The sequence below is a fragment of the Thalassophryne amazonica genome, chromosome 5 (genome assembly GCF_902500255.1).
Source record: "Thalassophryne amazonica chromosome 5, fThaAma1.1, whole genome shotgun sequence".
Classification (NCBI taxonomy): domain Eukaryota; kingdom Metazoa; phylum Chordata; class Actinopteri; order Batrachoidiformes; family Batrachoididae; genus Thalassophryne; species Thalassophryne amazonica.
In genome coordinates this window covers 74,589,849-74,613,149 of record NC_047107.1, presented here as the reverse complement: position 1 = coordinate 74,613,149, position 23,301 = coordinate 74,589,849, and the positions used below count along the sequence as shown (strand labels likewise).

General features: G+C 43.0%; 1 protein-coding gene across 2 annotated transcripts in view; it reads right to left on the bottom strand.

Annotated features, from left to right (window-relative positions):
* The window catches only part of ghra (growth hormone receptor a), a 153,260-nt gene that overhangs the window by 77,360 nt on the left and 52,599 nt on the right, over window positions 1–23,301 (bottom strand). The window contains exons 1-3 of one of the 2 annotated variants that reach the window (XM_034170545.1): window positions 487–562; window positions 438–451; window positions 246–361 (exon numbers count right to left, since the gene is read on the bottom strand). In XM_034170545.1, coding sequence (XP_034026436.1) covers window positions 246–357 — 112 coding nt within the window. In that variant the 5' untranslated portion in view covers window positions 358–361; window positions 438–451; window positions 487–562. Of the gene's footprint in view, window positions 1–245; window positions 362–437; window positions 452–486; window positions 563–23,301 lie in introns of those variants that run through there. The other variant, XM_034170546.1, reaches the window with a different exon arrangement.

The window sequence follows — 23,301 nt, the reverse complement described above, 5'->3', positions numbered from 1 at the left end:
AAACCACCTTTTTTCAATAGACAATTTCAAGAGACAATCAATACAGCTCAAGTGAGTTCTCTCCGGGTGGCCAGCCACGGAAGTCCAAATTTTCGCCTTCGGAAGACCGCTTCGCTGAAGTGACGTGGTGCCGACCTGGAGAATACCCACACAGATAGATGGTTCTTTAGATATAGGATTGCGCCTAACAGTCTTATGGGTTTTCAGCTTGTCTGTGCCAGCACAAAGCTGTGAAGAAAGCCTACCTGATGATGTGCGGTCTGCAGTCATGAGAAATGCAGATCCCGAAGTGAACAGGGAGCCCAGCGAGGACATGAGGACAAAGTGTAGGACATTGGAGCTGGATGAGACCGCCATGACGCTGCAGACACAGACACAGTTCATTATCAGTTGGACTCCATGAGGATATATCCATGTGAAAAATCACTTTCACTCACTCTGCTTATTCTGCCTCTTGCTTTTAACCTTCTCTCTTGCTCTCTGAACACAAAATATTGTTGACATTATTTTCTGCTGGAGTATGTCCTGCAGACAGTTAGGCTGCCATCCGTCTGTGGTGCTGCAGGCAGTAAGCGAAATGTGTAAAGAAATGAGCTATGGCTTTGTACTCCAAACTGCTACACTCATGCACTCTGTGCCGTGACATGACAGAAGCCTCATCTCACTTTATACTTTTTCCCCATATGTTTTTATTAGAACCAAGTGTTACATTCTTCTAGACTCTGGTCCTGAACCGTGGCAGAGAGACCTCTGGTTTATATGCTTAATCCGTGGCTCGTTGTAGCTGGTAACTGGCTTATCGGTCCGGTTAACTCTGATGTGGGGAGGCCGACAGACCTGCATGCACAACACAGCTTCTCACTTGAACTTGGACTTTATTTCCAAACTTCAGCAACACAGACACTCCACAGCTTCAGTCTGATAACTAGCTGTAACTTTTCAAGGCAAGTAAACACTCGTAAAACTGACCGCTGCAGGCTGGACATGCACATGCATCGCCGACGCCAAAAAAAAAAAAAAACACCTGCCGCTGCGGCCCGCTCATAACACACAGATCAAAACAAAAACCGACCCCACACACACACACTGATTAACGGAGGAAGCGCTTAAGAGCACTTCATTTCCCATAATGCAACACGGCTTTATGCATACATTACCCACAAGGCCAACCTCTTAAAGTGACAGGCTAAGCCTATAACACTACCCCCAATCTGGATAATGAGTAGGCCCTTAACATCACTCCAGCACACTTATGATACTGAAAAAGAAATACAGAACATTATATACCAAAACAATCCCCATTACGACCCTTGCCCCCTGCTGACAGCCCTCGAATGGATGAGTCTTTGGGGAAGGCACCTTGTGGTAAATGGAGAATGTCCACAAAATGTTCATAACAGCAAGCTGCACATCCTTCAGTCTTACAACTGTGTGACAATGTCCATAGCTCAGCAAGTGCACACATTCCAAGAGGATAATATGGCAAGCAACAGCTAATTTCACGTTGTGGTGGGGTTATTCTATGCATTTAGTGCGCCCCCCAAAAATGAAATAGTTCGCCAGCATCCCAGTCTTAAATGGGAAAAGTCCAAATCAAATTCTTTCTCCTTTCCATCAAGCAGTTACTTGTGCACAAGAGGTGAAAACAGCAACATACAGCTCCTCAGTGTCTACATTACTCAAAATTTAGCTTCAACACTAAAAAAAACAAAAAACAAAATAATAACCAAAATAAGCTTTTAGCTTCTGAATACTTCAGGTTAAACCTTCATAAACATTTGAACTCCCCAAAGATTCACAACATTATTTTAGAACATTTTAGGGACCCCACCCCCCCTCTTTTTTCTTTTTTTTTTTTTTTTTTTACTTGAACTTAGTGACTCACCCAGTCGCCCAACCAGTCTGGTGCTCTACATACCCTCCGAGGTCTCAAAGAAGGAACAGAATTCGGAAGGGAACCACTGATAGGGCCCCCGGCAGCAGGTGGGTCGTGAGGCTAGTCCACGTGAGGCTGAACAGAGTGGTCGTGAGGCCAGCTGTTGCTCGGTGAAGCTGGCGGCGAAGAACTGAAACCACTGAGAGCATCCACCACAGAATCCTCCGGCTCAGTTGGACCATCCCAGAGGTTGAAGGGACCGATGTCTGCGTCTGATGTGTCTGCATCAAATGAAGGGGGCGGCACCTTGACTGGGGCTGACGTGCCCAGGATGTGGAAGACCCAGCTGTGGTCCAGCGGAGTCCTGGCGTGGTAAGGCTTTAGCTTGTCGTGATGAACAACTTTGGCGTTGGACCTTGGACTCTTCTGAATACAGTAGAGTAAGTCGTCCAGCAGGGCCACAACAAAGTAGGGGCCCTCGCAGGCAGGCAGGAACTTCCGCACTTTGTTTTTCACTCCCTTGGTGCCTTTGATCAGGTGCCACACTGCAGCGCCAACTTCATACTGCCATTGACAGATGTTTTTGTTGCACTGCCGCTTTGCACGCTCAACGGCTTTCCCCAGGCCTTCCCTTGCCAACTGGTGGGCGAGCTCCAACCATTCTCTGAGCTGCAGGACATATTGGGGAGCAGTACTGATGCTGCTGTCATCTGGCGGAGGGCCTGCAACTAGATCAACAGGCTCCATGATCTCCCGCCCAAAAAGCATCATGTTCGGGGTCAGGCCTGTGGAGCTGTGCTTGGTCGCATGATAGGCCATGACGGCATATGGGATCATTACATCCCAGTCCCAGTGACATCTCTCTGACATGGTGGCAAGTATTTTCTGTAGAGTGGCATTAAAACGCTCTACCTGCCCATCAGACTGGGGATGAAACAGAGTAGTACGAGTCTTTTCAATTCCAAGGGGTTCACACATCCCCTGGAAGACAGCTGACTCAAAGGTAGTGTCCTGATCGCTGTGCAGGGACTGTGGAGCTCCGTACCTGCACACCCATTCAGAAACAATCGTCTCGGCCACTGTTGATGCCTGCTCACTGGGGACTGGATAAGCTTCAACCCATTTACTGAAGTAGTCCTGCATAACCAGGATGAAGCTGTTGTGTCTCTCTGTCTCATTTAAGGGCCCCATCAAATCAACTGTGATTCTCTCCATGTGATTCTCTCCATGTGATTCTCTCTTCCCCCCCTTGTACCTGGGAGAGAACTGCTCCTATCCTACAGTTACTGGCATCTGTGTCAAGGAAGAATTCGCCCTGGTCACGGGGATAGCCCAATACAGTCAGTCGCCTTTTCAGTTCCTCGAATGCCTCCTGGCATTCAGGCGTCCAGCTGAAACGTGCATACTTTTTGGTGAGCTCATGAAGTGGTTTGGCAATGGTGGCAAAATTTTCAACAAACCGGTGGTAATAAGAAGCCAGGCCAACAAACTGCCGCACTTCTGAGACATTTTGAGGTGTGGGCCACTCCTTCACTTGCTGAACCTTCTCTGGGTCTGTGGCAATGCCTTCGGCAGAGACGATGCGCCCCAGGTAAACTACCCGCTCCTGAAAAAGGCAGCACTTAGATGGTTTTAGCTTTGGCTTAGCTTCCCGGAGTCTGATAAATACTTGTTCCAACCACTCCAGCATTTGAGTGCTGTCCCGCCCCAGAATGATGGTGTCATCAAGGTACACCAAGCATATCTCCCACTGCAGTCCTACCAGAGCACGATCCATTAATCTTTGGAACGTGGCTGGTGCATTGCAAAGTCCAAAGGGCATCACATTCCACTCAAACAGCCCCTTGCGTGAGCAAAATGCAGCAGCTTTGTGAACCCTGGGAGTCATCTCTACCTGCCAGTACCCTGATGTCAAGTCCAACGTGCTGAAGTAGTTGGCAGTGGACAGTGTGTCCAGGGTGTCCTGGATGCGTGGTAGCGGATAAGCGTCTTTAATAGTGCGTTCGTTTAAAGGCCTGTAATCGACACATAGTCGGAGGCTCTGGTCTTTCTTTTTCACCATGACAGTTGGTGCAGCCCAGCTGCTGTTGCTGGGCTGAGCTACCCCAGACTCCAGGCTTTGCTGCACCTGCTGGTCTGCTGCAGTTTGCTTGTCTTTTGCCATCCGACGTGGTGGTTGTTTTACCGGTGGCCCTGGGGTGGTAACAATGTCATGCTGCACGATGTTGGTGCGGTCAAGATCAGTGGGGCCTGTGGAGAAGACATCACTGTAGGACGACAGCAGGTGAGCCAGTTGATAGCAAGCATCCACTGACAGGCTGGAGCAACTCTCGGCATGCAGTGCCTGTAGGTGGCTAGGTACAGAGGTGAAATTTGTGCCAACAGAATCATGCTTTCCTGGGATCTTTGGGGCACAATCCTCCCCATCCCCCAACACCTGTGCTGGCTGAAGGACCCCAGCCACGGCTCCTCTTCTTAAGGTGACTGGTGTGACGCCAGGGTTGAAGACTCTGATCGGTCTGCGTGTGGTTCGCTGTGGCTGCACAACAGCATGAGCCACTAAAACCCGGTGCTTTTCAATAAAACCCTTCACAGGGCTCAGCATCGTGGCTCTACTGGCAGCAGAACGGAAGGTGCCAGGCACGACATACTCACATCCTGACTCCAACACTGTAGTGCGTGCCACTCGAACAAGATGTGCCCTGGCTTGTTGACTGACATCAAACTGCGACACCTTTTCACCAAACAGGGTTATTTCTTTGCGGCCATAGTCCAAACAAGCATGAGCCTGTCGCAGGAATGGGTGCCCCAGAATAACTTCAGTACTCTGGGCAGTGTCAGCCATAATAAAGTTCACTTGGGTGACTCTGCTCCCATGTGGACAGGGAGGGTAACTTCCCCTAAGACAGCCAAACCCTCAGGACCGATGCCCTGCAGAACCTGTGTGATAGAGGGCTGTATCGGGGGTCTGAGCTCAGGGGAGAGTGAATTGAAATGGTGCAGAGGCAAGACATTCCTCCATGCCCCGGAGTCCAGCAGAGCACAGATTTCTAGTCCATGCATCATAATCTGCACACACATCTCATCTTCCTGACTTTTGGTAGAGACCACCACTATACTCATGTCAGGGAATGAGGGTATGCCGCTACTTGAAGTACTCAGTGGGGGTCTTCCAGAGGAAGGGCAGTTTCTCTTTAAATGTCCTTCACCCAAGCAGTTGTGACAGATAACTTGACCAAGGTTCATTTTTTTTATATTTGCTTTTGTGGGATTGCTGCTGCCGGTGGAAACTGGCTGTCTCCACTGGCTGTTCACACACGGGTGCACTGGCAGTTTCATGTACCGTAGCTGCTCAGGCTCCCTGCACTGCCAAACCGTGCCTTCTCGGCTGCATGAGTTGTGTGACTGTTCTAGCAGCTTTCCTGGTGGTCTCATACCGGTAGGCAATGCCGTAAGCTCTCGCCAGAGTGTGGGGCTGTTCCGCCAACAGCTTTTGGACCAGCTCAGCAACTGCTAAAGTGTTGATAAAGATCTCTACACTGATGCAGTCCTGTTCCATCTCAGTGCGATCAGCATACATGATGGAGACCTTTTCATATATATCGTCTCTGAGTGCATGTAAAGCTTCGCCTGGTCTCCTAACCCGCTGTCTCAGTTCAATACCAATGGCCGCAGCGTGTTCTGAGCATGGACCATAAGCAGCTCCAATCTCCTCCACTATCTGCTGGTAACCCCAGTAAGCAGACTTGGGGTTTTTGTGGATGATGGCACCAGCTGCCCCAGTCAGGCTGAATTTAAGCTGAACAGTCTTTGTTTTCTCTGTCCAGTGGTTAGCTCTTGCACAGCTCTCAAACTGGTGGAGAAATTCTTTCCACGAACCGGACCTGTCGAAGTGGCCTGGTCGCAGAGTGGGGATTCTCTCTTTCTGTCCACAATGTTCATCATCACTACTGTCCATATTGTCATTCGGCACTGTATGTGAGAAACAGCAGCGTGGTGCAGAACCAGCGAGCCTCAAGCTCTGTTTAACATTTACACAGGTCATATCCTCTGTTTTGTAGGGTTGCTGCACTGCAGGCTACATGGTGCTGGTCACTGTGAGTTGACCCCTCATGACTGACCTGAGCATGCTGGAGAATACATGGCATAACGTGTGCCATAGACTGTTCAGTGCACTTGATTTGTGTGGGAGTGGGTCGTGTGCTTGTGCAACAGTTACAGTTCATTGGAGTGGAGGGATAATAAACTGGCCACCAGCAGTACAGGCAGGCTCTTGAATCAGGTTTTCCTCCATCCCACAAAATGCAGCTGAAGCTGGGGTGGAGGTTACATGTCGGGCACCACCACCATGAACTCATCACACACTCCCTTTTTCTCCTCCGTTAGTGCTATAAAGGGGTTGGTGTGTGTCGATGGTGGAGGGGTGAGCTGCCATGCTGCTGCATGGGGCGGCGTGGATGTGTGGCTTCCCATTTCTCGTGCGGCTAACACTAGCTCCATGGTAGCCACAAAGGGGTTACTGCTGTATCTGTCACCAGCGGCTTCATTAATAAAGTCTCTTTTATCATTAACAGTCTCCATCGTGAGGAATGGGTTAGTGCCAGCGTTTGAATACAGTGCTTTCATATGTCCCTTGTTCTCTGCGGGGACAATGTCTCCGTGCGTCGCCATTTTTATTTTGTTGATGCTGCAACACCGGTCTTTTCTCTTTTTTTTTTCCTCCGTCAGAGACTCCTGTGTCATGCAGAATTAATCCCGGAACGAGCCCCCAGTGTTACCTTCTTCCAGACTCTGGTTCTGAACCGTGGTAGAGAGACCTCTGGTTTATATGCTTAATCCGTGGCTCGTTGTAGCTGGTAACTGGCTTATCGGTCCGGTTAACTCTGATGTGGGGAGGCCGACAGACTTGCATGCATGACGCAGCTTCTCACTTGACCTTGGACTTTATTTCCAAACTTCAGCAACACAGACACTCCACAGCTTCAGTCTGACAACTAGCTGTAACTTTTCAAGGCAAGTAAACACTCGTAAAACTGACCGCTGCAGGCTGGACATGCACATGCATCGCCGACGCAAAAAAAAACACCTGCTGCTGCGGTCCGCTCATAACACAGATCAAAAGAAAAACCGACCCGCCACACACACACACACACACACACACACACACACACACACACACACACACACACACACACACACTGCTTAACGGAGGAAGCGCTTAAGAGCACTTCATTTCCCATAATGCAACACAGCTTTATGCATACATTACCCACAAGGCAACCTCTTAAAGTGACAGGCTAAGCCTGTAACGCAAGCAAACAAATTAAAGAATACATAATTCTTTTTTTTTGAAAACATATGCACCCATTAATACACTTTTTAATACAAACAATATAATACTGACACAATAGTGCACAAAAAACAAATAAAATACATCAGAATGCAATTTTTTTTTAACGGAAAGAAAAACAAACACAATAAAATATTCCCTCACCCGCCTTCACATCTCAGCTTCCCAAAGTCAACATAACATCCTCATCAGTTGTGTACATGCACAACAAATGTAAAATGTAAAGACAGTGACAGACACATTCAGTTGGGAAAAACCTCCAAATTTGAAAAATAAGAAAAAAAACATTGCCATTTATTGTAAAACCTTTGTGTGCATCGCCGTAAAGTTAATTAATTTTCTTGAGTTTTGGATAAAAACATCATGTCTTTAAGCCACAGGGACACTGAGGGACATTTATCAGTCTTCCAGCGTAACAATAAGGAACATCTAGTAATTAAAGATGTAAAAGCAATAATGTCCTTTTGAGCAGAAATGAGTGCTATTGAAGAAGAGTCAGGAATACGAGTAGGGTGGTGGCCAAGTGGTTAATGTACTTGGTTTCAGTGCAGAAGGTTCCGGGTTCAAATCCCACCCCTGCCACATTTCTCCATGTAATGTGGAGTTACGTCAGGAAGGGCATCCAGCGTAAAACCTGTGCCAATTCAACATGCAGATCCTCCTTGGATTTGCTCTGGCGACCCCGAGTGCAAACAAGGGAGCAGCCGAAGGGACTTACTTACTTACTTACTTGAAAAGTCAGGAATACCAAATATAGCAACAAATGGACAAGGCTGTAGATTCACTTTAAGAACAGAAGAAATGATTGAGAAGTAACTTTATCAAAAATTATATAATGACGGACAGAAAAAGAACAGGTAGCCAAGATGACAGAGAGCCTTTACATTTATCACATACAGTGTGTGTGTGTGTGTGTGTGTGTGATTGTGTAGATATGTATTTATGAAATTTTGTTTGTGTGTATATGTTCATTATTTTTTAGTATAAGGGGTGGGTATTTATAAGCTCTGCTTCTGCCCTCACCCTTTCGGCCACGCAGGACTTTTGTAAAGTTGCTTTGTTATGAGTTTTTTTGTTTTTGTTGTTGAATTGTGTGCCGAATAAACTCATTTATTCATTCATTCATTCATTATTCATTCACATCCACAATATCAGGGTATATCTCAGAAAGCCTAGATTTGGAGAAATGAACCCTTTGTACAACTTTATACTTTTGTCTGGAGAAACTGCCTGTGGAACATGTACTTCAAAACAGAGAAAATTATTTTAATGGTACATTCACTGTTATGTTCTCCAAAACAGGAGTTGGCAGTAGTGAGCAAAAGTGGTTGGTTGGAGACTGAAAACATTCAATCAACAGAAGCTGGATCGTCACTGCAAGGGAGGAAGATTGTCTCTTGATCGATTTCTGGATGGGATGGTGGATGTGGAGATGACTGAACAGGCCCAGTCTTGACGTGCACCATTTCTGACAGCACAGTGTAGAAAATCTACATCCAAGATCGCTCTAGAGACGACTGCGCATGGGTTTGTTTAACGTCTGAACATCGTTGCATGCCGACAAACACACAATCCTTGAAAGATTTGTAATCTTGTCCAATGGCTAGGAAATGTCAGATGATCGGGGCTGGAGGACCTGCTGCAGCCTTCATCCACCTTCACAGCCATTGGGTTACAAGCCATCACCTCCTCTGCCTGATTCACTATTGAGGACTTGTTTCACCAGAGCCCCATTAGCTGTCGCATGTTCAGGGTTCTTGCTGGGCTACCGCAGCAACCACAGGACACACAAAGTCCTCAATGTATTTCACCCCAACAGCGAATCCCCTACTTGATTTGTTACCCAGGTGTCACGATGTGGATGAGGGGTTGGATTTTGACAACAGTATTTAAATGTCACAACACTCAGACATGCCTTGCATAAGCGTGTTTACACACACCATGCTTGTATACACATTGAAAGCATATTGAAAACAACTATTAAAAAACTAAAAGTAAATACTGACTAAAAATATAAGACTTCACCTTACTGCTTCACCTCAGGTAGCTTTGGTGGCCACTGTTTGCTGGTGTACTGTGACAAGGTGGTGTTAATCGCTTACCTTGACAGAAAACTTCCAGCAGACAGTGAACAACAGTATCCAAGGGGACATGGAATTTTACAAATATACATCAGGAACCATTTAAAAAGTTTGTCATTAAAAATATAATTTTTTTGCAGGCATATGTGGGCATGCATATGTGCATCATCTGTAAACATCTGCGTCAAAGGACAGGTAAGATGGCAACAGCATAGTGTCCGAATTGTACTTCTTGCTTGCTTACATTCAGTATGTTCTTCTACCATTTTCATCTATCACCACTATCTTCATTAATATTTCCTGAAAAAGTTCTTGTTCTTCAGTTACCAGGCTCCAGCTGCATAATGGGATAACATAGTGTAGTCCATTTACACATTATGGAGGTTGTAGTTCATTGAGGTAGCATTCAGCTACTACTAAATGCCTACTTTATGTTTGGATACCCTACGGATTGTGATGTACTGCATTTTGCCTACTATGTAGTACGCACATTCTGATGTAGCCTATATGGCGTATCCACCCAGGGTGTTCTGCACAAAATTCTGCCGAGAACAATGTTTAATGCATTATTGCCGCTGGCCGGGGTCCCAGCTTCACTTTCATAAATAAATTCAAATATCAACATATCAAATACTCAGTGTAACACCATATCTACTTGTCCAAATACAGTTGTCAACTTTTTGTGCTTTTGTGGTTTTGATGATTCATCACCCCACAGTGAAGCCAAACAAAGGAACAAGAAGATCTGGCATGAGAGCTCTTGCTAATATTTGGACCATGGAACAACATGATCACATTTCACAATCATCATCACCACAATTGCCATCATTATCATCATCAGATCCAGCAGTCTTCTGAGGTCATCCAAAATTACTAACATGAAGTAAAGGTTTTTAAAATTTTTTTGACATTCTTCACAATTGACACATCAACTTCATTTCCTTCCAAGGTACCATAGATGTACCTTTATCAATATTAGTCATTTCATCCCACCCATATTTAGATACAATGTTATAACCACACTATAGACCAGTGTGTATAAGCTGATCTATAATCAGCCAATAGACACAAGGAATTTGTCCTGTTTCAAATTTAAAGTGGAAGTTACTTTAAACAGTATTCTCCAGTCTTGAGAAGCCTTGCTGGGAAACTGTAGTGTGTACTTCATCATCAATGTTGACTAGATATGGGAAGCATTCCCACATTCCTGATTTCAGCTTTAAACCTAGAAATGTGCAGGCTGCCTGTGTCACACATGCCAACTACCTACACCAAAACAAGGCTTACAGACTACGGTCTGCAATGTAGAAAAACACCAACCAAGTCCTCCTTGTCAAAAAGCTGGTGGTAGCAAGCAAGGTCTGCCGGTTAAGTCCAACCTCTAAATATAGGCCAAAGTATGTCTGCACCCTTGGCTATTTACAGCAGAGTCTCCACGATTTCACAGCACAGTCAACAATCTAAAAACTACAGATGGTGTTTGTGTGTGCGCAAGTCTTTCAGTATTTTCCTCTGCTCCAGTGTAGTTCGAGTGTAGAGGGGTTTACAGATGAGGACAAATTTATTAGCCAGCCTATGCAATTTAACATTTTTCTTCAGAATTTTCCCAAGTACTTTTTTGAACAGAGCAAGGAATTTTCAACATAGCATTTCTAAACATTCTAGTTTTACTTTGGATGCTCACATTATTTCACTTTGCACACACACAAAATTATTTCACAAAAACCAAAAACTACCAGGGTCCGAATTATTAGCCCCAACTACTGTTGTGAAATAATGTGCTTTAACTTTGTAATGCTAAAAGCTTGTAAAATTAAGTTAAAACGGAGCATAAAAAATCAGTTTAAACTTAAGAAAAGGAATTGTTGATGCTCACAAAGCAGGACAAGATTTTCAAGTCCAGACTTAAGACGCACTTATTTTCCTTTTCATATGGCTAGCATACTGGTACAGTTTTGTTTTACGCTTTTTACTCTTTTAATTAATTTATTAGTAATTGGAGCAGGCTGCAGCCTCAACTTTACCTAAATTTTGGGGTCTTTTAGTGAAGTTTAGGGCTAGTGGCCGGCGATCACCTTAGTATTTCGCTGTTTTTCTTGTTGTTTAATGCTGGCAAATTCTACAGTATTTTTTGTCTTTCTGATGCCTGATTCTGTTTTTTCTCTCTGTTTAAGGTGCAGCTCCATCCAGAGATGGGAGTTGTATTCGTGTTGGCGATCCTCCTGTCCTGTGCACCAATAGCATTTCTTGTATATTCGTCCGTGAATTGTTGTGTGAACTATTCTGTAATTTATGTTTGTAGCATGGCCCAAGCAGAGGGTCACCCCTTTGAGTCTGGTCTGCTTGAGGTTTCTTCCTCAGAGGGAGTTTTTCCTTACCACTGTTGCTCTGGGGGTTGGTAAGGTTAGACCTTACCTGTGTGAAGCGCTTTGAGGCAACTCTGTTGTGATTTGGCGCTATATAAATGAAAATAAAATGAAATAAATTGAAACTGAAAGGAGTTAGGACAGCATTTCCAAGTGTCAAGAACAGGAGTGAGAAGTATCATGAAGAAATTCAAAGAGCGTTACACAGGACAGAACAAGCCTAGCAGAGGAAGGAAGTGAAAGACCTCAAAGACTCTGGAAAGTCTTGAGAGATCCCAGAAATGCCAAGATACTAGTGAATGACTGAGCCAACGATCCAAAACATACGTGCCCTCCTGGTGATGAACTACCTCCAGAAGACCAAAGTGAACATTACCGACCGTCATGCACAAAGCCCTGATCTGTGGGGTGAACTGAGCCATATAGGAACATCTATGGCACCATGGAACGGCCCAAGGTCCATGCCAGAAGACCATCAATTCTGGAGGACCTAGAGATTCTCCCAAGAAGAATGGCTGGGATTCCTCAGGAGACATGTCTGAGACTTGTTGAAAAGTACAACAAAAGACTGCAGCGTCTTATCCTGCAAAAACATGATACACATTTGACTATTAGCATCAGAGGGGCTAATAATTTTGACTGTGGTGGTTTTTTGTGAAATAATTTTGTTGGTGTGTGCAAAGCAAAATAATCTAAGCATCCAAAATAAAATTAGGATGTTTAGAAATGCAGTGTTGAAAATTCCTTGCTCTGTTAAAAAAACAATAAATAAAAATAAAAAACACGGGAAATTCTTGAAGAAAATCTTAAATTTTATTGGGGGGGGCTAATAAATTTGTCCCCATCTGTATGAGTGTAGAACGTCAGCAAGCCATGCAACATATGAAATTCCCATTTAAGTGTATAAGAGTGTTGTGCCTGGAAAAGGTCAGTCAACATTATTATTTGTTACTTTCATATGCAGTATAAATACACTTTCTTGCAGTATATATGCACCTTTTTTTTGTCATTTTTTGGAGTGGGGAAAAAAAGACTCAAAAATGTGAATTTATGAGGTTTCGTTACCAATTTATTTTCTCCTCTGACAATAACCTGAAGATCTTTGGGTTGTGGACAAAAACAAGATATTTAAGGCTGTCATCTTGCGCAACAAATAATCAATAATGTTCACATTTTGTGACATTCTGTGGACCAAACAACTAATCGAGTAAATAAGAAAATAATCAACATTAATTGAATACTTGTATGAAAATAATCGTTCTATGCAGCCCTACTAGGAGGTCTCTGGATGAATTCCCAACTGCTTGTGTGTGGCATAGTGCAACATTCCTAAAATGTTTACGGCGTTGCACTAATATGATCATTTCAATTCTTTTAATCTAAATGAACAAAGTTCAATTTACTTTATATGAGTTAATATAAGTACTTAGAGGCAATCAATTTGCTTAATTTTTTGAGTTCTACCAACTTATTCGGGTTTACAGTGCACAAAGTATCTTGTTTTGTTTTTGTTAATGCAAATTAATTCATTAATCGATAACTTCTGTTTTATTTGCATTTCACACATTTTCACAACTTTTTTTTTTGTGCATGTAACTCTGTCAAGATGTTTTAAGTCACTCTTATGTTATTTAGTTTCCATACTGTTTTTCTTCCAAATCCTGTAAATCCTTAACATTCTTTGATCCGCTGAACTGAAGTTTTGGAGAGGACAACAACAAGCTTAAACTCCAGCATGTGGATTCATGTAAACCAAACATTAGTCTGCACCTTCTGGCAGGACCATTTCACACACACGTCTTCCTCCACCCTCTTCTAGTCTCAGCCAATCACTGCCCCCCAATCAATCAGGAAGGCTGTCTAACCCAACCAGAGAAAAGGGAGGCGCAGCTCAGACCTCCTGGCTTTTTCACTAAATATCCAGGGCCCCTGCAGTCGACCCTCCAAAATCCCTATGAATCATCTTTGTTTGTTTAAAAGGAGCTGGCAGCTGAAGGAGATGAGGAGCAGATGGCGTAAAACTGAAGTAAAAAAAAAGGGTTGCGGGGTGAAAGGTCAGATTGTGTGTCTGTGTCCAACCCTTTTCCATTCCACAATACAAACATGCATCCAAACAGTGATGTTCCTCGAAAAAATACCACAAAGACGAGAAAGAAGTGGATGTCAACACAATGTTGTTGTGAACAGGGGCGAGGACCCCACTGTAGAGAACCACAAAGGGCGGTTTAACAGGTATTATTGTTCACACAAATATAATAGCTAACAGCAGTAAAAACAGCAGGCAGGAGGAATGGTCAAAAGCACAGCCTTAGGTCTTTTTTTTTTTTTTTTGGAGGGGGGAGGGGTCAGAACACATACATTCTTCTTACCTGTGATCGTAGATATTACAAAATGCAGTAAAACTCACGAAACCATCATCGTATAAACTGGATACTTGCATTCAACAGACAAAAGCAAAAGTACCAATGCTGCTGTATAGTTTTCTATGTAATAAACATAGTATTACCGGATTTTGTATAAGAGATTTTCAACCACATCGGACAAAACGTCTCATCCCATCATAATGTATTTCCATTAAAAACCCCTCGCAGGTACTGGACAGAGCAGTCTGGACATGCCCAGTCCCAATAGATGATTCGAGGAATGTTGTTACATTATTTCCTTGATTAAAAGCCTGGGCGTTTATTTCTTTCAAACTGTGCTCAGACCAGTGCTGCTTAACAAAATGCTGCTGCCTGCACTGTAATATGGTGTTAAGTTTCACACAAATTTCTGGGTGTGATGAACCAAAACCAACTGCTTTAGATCAGACTCCTCTGCATGGCTGTGATTGGTCACTTTTCTGGTTTCACTCATTCCTCTCCCATCATACTTTAAATGTTTTTGCAGTGTGCACACAGATTACATTTCGATCATGGATCAAATACGTTTGGCAGAAAAGTCCACAAATATGACCAACTTCAAAACACGGAATCGAACAACTATAAAGACGAACAAATGACCCACAATTTATGGAGGGAAACTGCACACACCATAATGTTGGTTTGGAGGTTGATGTTTGTATAAAAAAGTGAAGCTCGTTCAGGGGCAAATTTAGCTAGAAAAAGGTCACTGTTCCTGTGGAAAATTGCATTAAGACACCTACCAACGTGACAGAAAACTTTAGAAGGGTCACGCACATGTTGACGTCATTGCATGGCCACAGAGTTACGGCGTTAGACTAGATTAGGTTGGACAGAACTTTATTAATCCCTTGGAAAGACTCCCTCAGGAAACTGAGGTTCCAGCAGCATTGTATAGCAGCACAAAGGGTAAGAAGCACACAGAGTATCAAAAGTAGAAGTAAAAATCCATTTTCAAAATGTTAATACAAATATAAATACCAGAAATACTGCTCAGTACTGGCTTACTGGCTACTACTGTTCCTCTCCTTCCCATCCTGTCTTCCTGTTACTCCTCCTCCCCCTGAGTGAGGAGTTGTACAGTCTGATGGTCCAAAGGAGTTTTTCAGTCTGTTGGTCCTGCACTTGGGAAGGAGCAGTCTGTGGCTGAAGAGGCTCCTCTGGTTGCTGATGATGGTGTGCAGAGGCTGACTGGCATCGTCCATAATGTCCAGTTGTAGAAGCATAATTTAAGAAGAAGCATGGGTTGTAGAAGAATAAATCAGGCTTTAGGATTTTAAGGCACCACTCCACAACAGACTGAGAAAAAAAGAGTGACTTGACCAAATGAATGCACACAATGCACATTATTTAAGAAGGCGTTAACATTTTTCAGATGAAGTTTTGACCTGGCCATTAAATGAAGATTCAAGGTCATGCATTTAATCATGAAAATACGTAAGCCTAATTGGTGCTGGGGATTTCCTGTGGATCGTTCAGCGCCTCCTGACTGTAACTAATTCATTACACTCATATAACGGATTTTGTCCTTTTATACATAAAACAGATTTAAATTATAATGGACAAAATTCGCTGGTCTACCTTAATCTATTATATGCGAGTTTTACTGTATTTCTATATTCATGCTTGGAAGAGTCTTGTAATATGATTTCAGATGCTCCTAAAGTGGACCGTACCATTTCTTGTTAGTTGAACATCTCATCTGCCTGTCTAGTCCATCATTACAATAGCTTATGTAATTAAACAACCCCAAATCATAAAATGTTGGAACAGTATCACTCACTCATCTTCAACCGCTTACCGGTTTCAGGTCACGGGGGTTGGAACAGTGTAGATAGTCCAAAAAACAAAAAAACAACAAAAAAAAACCCAAAACCTTGCAGTAATTCTTACATCAATTTCCTTCATATTTCATGTTTTGTACATTTCATCATTTCATTTGTTAATATAATCCATTATTGCATTTCAGGATGCAACACATTCAAAAAGAAAAAAAGATGGAATGGGGCAATTTAGGGCTAATGGGGTAAAAACAAAATGAAATAAAGATGTTATTTCAAACGGGTGATGTCAATAGGTGATTGTAATCATGATTTAGTACAAAAGCTGTGTGCACAAAAGGCAGAATGTTTGAGGAGCAAATATAGGCAGATGATCTTCAGTCTGTCAATAATTTTAAGACAATTATACAAATGTTTAACAACAGTGATTGAGTGGAAGGGATTTACTTATTTCTCCCTCTACAGTACACAATATCATTAAACAATTCAAGAAATCTGGAGGAATTTCAATGCATAAAGGACAAAGGTATAAGCCTTAGCTGAACACTTGTGATCGCCGATCCTCAGATAGCACTGCATCATGAACCATCATTCATCAATAGCTGATATAACCACATGGGCAAGGGATTACTTTGGGAAACCAAAGTCTATTACAGCGCCAGAAAAACACATGCACACCTGCACACACACCCACAGTCAATTTAACATTTCCTATTCACCTAACCTGCATCTCTTTGGAAGTGGAAGGAAGCCAGAGCACCTGGAGGGAATCCACCCAAATACAAGGAGAACATACAAACTCCATACAGAAAGGCCCATGTGGGAAGCGATCCCAAGACCTTGTTGTGAGGCAGCACTGCTCACCACTAAGCCACCGTGCTGCCTAACCTTTGTTAAACACTACAATATTCACTAATGACACTTAACTAGACTTGGTTCATTTTCAAACAGTACAAATTGGTATGGGGTATGGGGTAATACTTATAAAGGTACAACACAATCACTATCAGTAATGCAGAAAAGAGCTATAAGAATTATTCATAATACTGGCTATAGAGATCATACAAATCCACTATTTTTACAATCCAAATTCTTAAAATTCACAGACTTGGTTCATTTTCAAACAGTACAAATCGTGTATAAAGCAATAAACAATTTACTTCCAGCAAATATTAAAAATATGTTTTTTAACAGATCAGGGAATTGCAGTCTGAGGGGGAAATTTAATTTAAAGCATCAGTGGGCACGAACAACATTAAAAGGTTTCTGTATTTCTGTCTGTGGGGTGAGGATGTGGAACAGATTGGGATTGGGGCTCAAGCAATGTCCAAGCATGAACCAGTTCAAACAGCAGTACAAAAATATGGTTTTTTTCTAGGTATAGGGAGGAGGAAGGGTAATGAGGGTTAGGGTGTTTTTGTTTTTTGCTTCGGCTTGTAAATATATAGTATTTTGTATGTAAGTAGGTATGTTTAGGTGTATATTTATGTTTGTGTATATATATGTGTATATATGTGTATGTATATGTGTATGTATGTTGATATATATATGTGTATATATATATATATATATATATATATATATATATATATATATATATATATGTGTGTGTGTATGTATATATACGAGGTCTGTCCATAAAGTATAGGTCCTTTTTATTTTTTTCAAAAACTATATGGATTTCATTCATACGTTTTTACGTCAGACATGCTTGAACCCTCGTGCGCATGCGTGAGTTTTTCCACGCCTGTCGGTGACGTCATTCGCCTGTGAGCACTCCTTGTGGGAGGAGTCGTCCAGCCCGTCATCGGAATTTCTTTGTCTGAGAAGTTGCTGAGAGACTGGCGCTTTGTTTGATCAAAATTTTTTCTAAACCTGTGAGACACATCGAAGTGGACATGGTTTGAAAAATTAAGCTGGTCTTCAGTGAAAATTTTAACAGCTGATGACAGATTTTGAGGTGATTCTGTCGCTTTAAGGACTTTTCACGGTGCGAGACGTCGCGCAGCGCTCTCAGGCGCCGTCATCAGCCTGTTTCAAGCTTAAAACCTCCACATTTCAGGCTCTGTTGATCCAGGACGTCGTGAGAGAACAGAGAAGTTTCAGAAGAAGTCGGTTTCAGCATTTTATCCGGATATTCCACTGTTAAAGGAGATTTTTTTAATGAAAGACGTGCGGGCGGAATGCAGCGTCGGCTCGCAGCCGCCGCGACGCTCCGCCACAGGAAAAGCACCTCTGTTGGAAGCCTTGAGGACAAGTTGGAACATCTCCAGCTGATAAACAATTTCTCATATACTCACTCCACTGAAAGCCATCAAAAGCCAACTGGATTTTAACAAATGGTTATCAACACGGAGGTGTTTTTCCTGTGCCGCCGCGCCACGTCGGCTGCGTCCCGACGCGCGGACCCATCCGCACGTCTTTCATTAAAAAAAATCTCCTTTAACAGTGGAATATCCGGATAAAATGCTGAAACCGACTTCTTCTGAAACTTCTCTGTTCTCTCACGACGTCCTGGATCAATAGAGCCTGAAATGTGGAGGTTTTAAGCTTGAAACAGGCTGATGACACTGCCTGAGAGCGCTGCACGACGTCTCGCACCGTGAAAAGTCCTTAAAGCGACAGAATCACCTCAAAATCTCTCATCAGCTGTTAAAATTTTCACTGAAAACCAGCTTAATTTTTCGAACCATGTCCACTTCGATGTGTCTCACAGGTTTAGAAAAAATTTTGATCAAACAAAGCGCCAGTCTCTCAGCAACTTCTCAGACAAAGGAATTCCGACTAGGGGCTGGACGACTCCTCCCAAAAGGAGTGCTCACAGGCGAATGACGTCACCGACAGGCGTAGAAAAACTCACGCATGCGCACGAGGGTTCAAGCATGTCTGACGTAAAAACATATGAATGAAATCCATATAGTTTTTGAAAAAAATAAAAAGGACCTATACTTTACGGACAGCCCTCGTATATATATTGATATCGGTTTAGGTGTGTAGGAATCTATGTGTATATGTGGCAAAGGGTATTACTGGTTGTGGGGAAGAAGGGGTAGGGATAAATAAGCTGATGCTTCACCCTACCCCTTTTCGGACATGTTGGGTACACAGTAGGAACTTTTTTGTTGTTGTCTTTACTGATCTATCTTGTAATTGTTGTTGTATCAAATGTTCGAAATAAACAGTTTTCATTCAATCATTCATTCATAACACATTACTATGCAAAGAAGAAGTCTTATGTTAATCCTCTGGGGCCGGCGCTGTCATATACGACGGCTGAGACCAAGCTTTACTAAACTATAAATAACTTTTTAATGATATGAGATAGAAACTTACTTTTTTTGCTGAAAAGTTAATGCTGCGGACTTTCGAGCCAGCCATCCACCATCTTTGTACTCCTCATAGAAGCTGTGTGATGACGTGCGCAATGTGAGTGTCCAATCAGAATTGGTTCACCATCACACGGTTTTCCAAAATCCAATCGTAGGGCAGATTTACCTCACGTGAAAAGCCAAAGATCATTTTTAGGAGTGATGTGTTACTAGTTGGCCCGTTTGAATAGCCATCTGGCTGTTGGCTCCAATAGCAGACAGAAATTGCTTTGAGATGAAGACGAACAAAGCGCATAGACCATTTTGTGTATATTGTTCAAAATGTGAAATTTGTGTTTATTGTTTGAACCTTTTTGTTGTACAGTCTTTCACACAAGAGTAGGGCTGCCACAACTAGTCAACTAGTCACGACTACGTCGGCTATTGGAACCATCGACAACAAATTTATTAGTCGACGAGTCATTTATTTTATTTAAGTTTTTGTTTTTCTCTCAATTCATAGTTTTAGGCAGTGAGCCATCCTGCCGTCATTTGGATGTTCAAATTTTAGGAAAGACAGCTGATTAAAATAGTGGCCATCTTGTTCAAAGCCGTTTAAAATGCGCAGTTTACCAACGGAGCTGTCGGTGTGTGTGCGTGCGCGCGCGGAGTCAACTGGATGCAGACTGCGAGCGAGGGAACCATCAGTGCACTTGAGACAGTGAGCGCGGAGCAGAGAGAGAGGATTTTAACCCGAGAGAACATGTAAACACACACACACACACACACAACAAAACCAAAGCATGGAGCTGCCTATACTTCTCGTTCCAGTTTGTCTACCTGCGCAGTTCTGATGGCACCATCCTGTTCACACAATGTGTGCGTCGTATACTGAATTTATGAGATGATGAGATGAAATAAATGGTCAAATATCCTTAAAACATCCTTAAAAAATGAGAATATATAAATGAACTGAGCAAAAATCACGCATACACTGGTTAAAAATAAAACCCTGATGTGGAGAAGCTGATGACAGAGGCACAGATCACAAAATGCAGGTGAGAACTCTGAACTTTAACAGCTGTTATTTTCCAAAGGTATGTATTTATTCAATCTTAAGCTTAATGTAGTGTTCAAGCACAAAGCATGACTGATGAGGAGAAAGAAAAAAGGCTTTTAAAAATGACTTCATCACACTAAATGAACTGGAGTCAGAATAAAAATACAAGCTGCTGATTTTTGTTATTTTTCAAAGTTATTATAAGCTGCAGCTATATGTTTTATTAATTTCAAAGTGAGTTACCTCTTCTGATTTATTTATACAAAAAATAGGGGGAGCCAAATCAGCCTGCATCGCTCTGTTCAGTTTATATCAAAGTTTTCCTGCACGTCTGTGTATTTTTTTCTTCTTTATAAGAGTTTGGTCTTTACATTTGCTCCACAAAGTTTTAAAACACAATAAAATGTTCACACTTTTCTTTATAGCAGTTCTGTAATTTTAGAAATGCAACAGAAACAACCACAAATCAGAAAAAGTTGGGACTATATGTAAAATGAAGATAAAAATAAAAATGTTGCACTGTTCCCAGTTTCTCCACTCACAGAAGGCAAACGTTCTTCCAGAGTTGTGTCTTGGTGGCTTCCCTCACTTGTCTCCTTCCAGCATGGACATTTATTTTTTGAGAACTACCTACCTGACACAGATTTACTATAAAGTACCACACTGTTTGTATTTCTGAATGACTGATATAAATGAAGTCTAAGTAATAGTCACTGATTTGGAAATGTTCATGTTTTCATCCCCTGACGTTTCTCGGAAAATGCTGCAGGCCTTAATTTAGGAAATTATGTATGATGATGTGCAAGGAGCAAATGCACAGCACTCGTCTGCGACAAGATGGCGCCGTTGTATGTGGCCTGCCATCGGCACTCGCTTCTTTTAGTGTCGTTTTTATTGTTTTTACACTTTGTTGCATGGAATGTGTCACCGCTCCTGGTGTATGATCGCCAGACGCTTATCAGCGTTCGGGCTTCACTGGAGAATTTCGCTGTTCCTGGCTCGGGTGGACGGCCAGGGACGCGGCTGCCCCCGCCGCCTGTCTTAGCGTCCGTACCAGACTTTCTACGCCGGCCACTTGGCGTGTTGCCTCGGCGTCTGCGTCGCAGAGGACGTGGGAAGAGAGGAGGAGTCCGTGTTCGGCTCAGAGTGTGCCTGGCTGTTTCCTGCAGACATGCTCCACGACAATTCACAGCCGGATTCTTCACACCATATGACGGCTACGACGTGCTGCGTTCCCTGACTTTTCGCTATCGGTGGCTCCGGCCGGTTGTCCGGGGTGCCGGGTCTCCACTTCCGCGTCGCCGTCCTGTGAGGAGCTGCAGTCGTGGCTGCGTGCAGGAGAACCTGCGCCCGCTCAGTCGTGTCTCCCAGCAGACTGACGTGCGCTCAGTCTGTGTGGCGCTCGTCAACACAAGGTCACTCACAAGTAAGACTTTCATTTTGAATGACTTTTTCTCCAGTCGTGATCTGGACTTTCTCCTGTTAACGGAGACCTGGTTGAAACCAGGTGAAAATAGCGCCTTTTCTGAGCTCCTCCCCCCCGGCTGCTCGTTTTTCAGCTCCCCGCGAGCATCAGGTCGAAGCGGTGGTGTGGCCACGGTTTTTAAAGACAGTTTTAAATGCCGATTTTTATCTTCTAATGTCTACTCCACTTTTGAACTTCAGTTGTTTGTGATGGAGTTCGACTGTCCTGTGCTCTGTGCTGTTGTTTATCGTCCACCAAAATTTAATAAGGATTTTATTCAGGAGTTTTCTGAGTTTCTGGCAGATTTTATCCCAAAATATGACAAATTTTTGGTCTGTGGTGATTTTAATATTCATATCTGTTGTCCTTCTAATCAGCTGGCTGATGATTTTAAAAGCCTCCTGAACTCTTTTGGTCTAACACAAGTTGTGGATGGACCAACACATAATCTTGGACACACCTTGGACCTGGTTATTTCTTTTGGGCTCTCAGTTTCACTTAAGGACATATCAGACATTGCTATTTCAGATCACTTTCCTGTTATTTTTTAATTTATTGCTCCTCCATCTGCTAGTAAGCCACTTGTTCCTGTCTCTCGCCGCCGTTTGGTCACCTCCTCGACAGTGGGGGACTTTGCTGCTGCCTTCATGGACTCTCAGTTTTATGTCATGAATGGACTGGTTTCTCCATTACTCCCAGATAACATCCTCTCTTCTTTCCACTCTACATGCACAGTCATTTTGGACTCTGTTGCACCGATGCGCTGCAAATCCAGGAAATCAAAATCCGACCCCTGGTTAAATGCCACGACCCGTGCCCTCAGGCAACGCAGGCAACGCTGCAGACGGGCGGAGAGAAAATGGAAAAAGGACAAACTACAGGTGTCTCTGGGTTTTCTGAGGGACAGTCTAACTGACTATCAGAAGGCTGTGAAGGAGGCAAAAGCACAATATCTGTCTCATATTATTTCGAGCAGTTGTCATCGTTCCAGTGTGTTATTTCAGACTATAAACTCAGTTGTAAATCCACACACCTCTGTTTTGATGGACGCTACAACCACAACCTGTGAGGAGTTTCTTCAGTTTTTTATTGATAAGGTTTCATCAGTCAGACAGAACGCTGATCAGAGCTGTAATGTTGAGTTGTCTGCTCCTCGTGCACATTCTGCTGTGCTCGAACAGTTTGAGCCCATTTCTTTTGCATCTCTCGCTGATGTTGTAAAACACATAAAATCTACAAGTTGTCCTTTTGATGTTGTTCCAGCTAAGGTGCTGAAGGAGGTTTTTAATACTGTTGGGGTGGGTCTCCTAACTTTTATCAATGCTTGTCTTAGATCAGGGTCTGTTCCAGCTGCTTTTAAACATGCTGTGGTTCGACCTCTTCTTAAAAAACCTCACCTGGACTCGTCAGTTTTATCCAATTTTAGACCTGTGTCTCATCTGCCATTTCTATCTAAGGTTTTAGAAAAGGTTGTCTTTTTACAGTTACAATCATTTTTAGAAGACAATCTCATCCTTGAAAAATTCCAGTCTGGGTTTAGATCGCGACACAGCACTGAGTCAGCACTTTTAAAAGTTCATAATGATATTACTCTGTCGGTGGATGCAGGGAA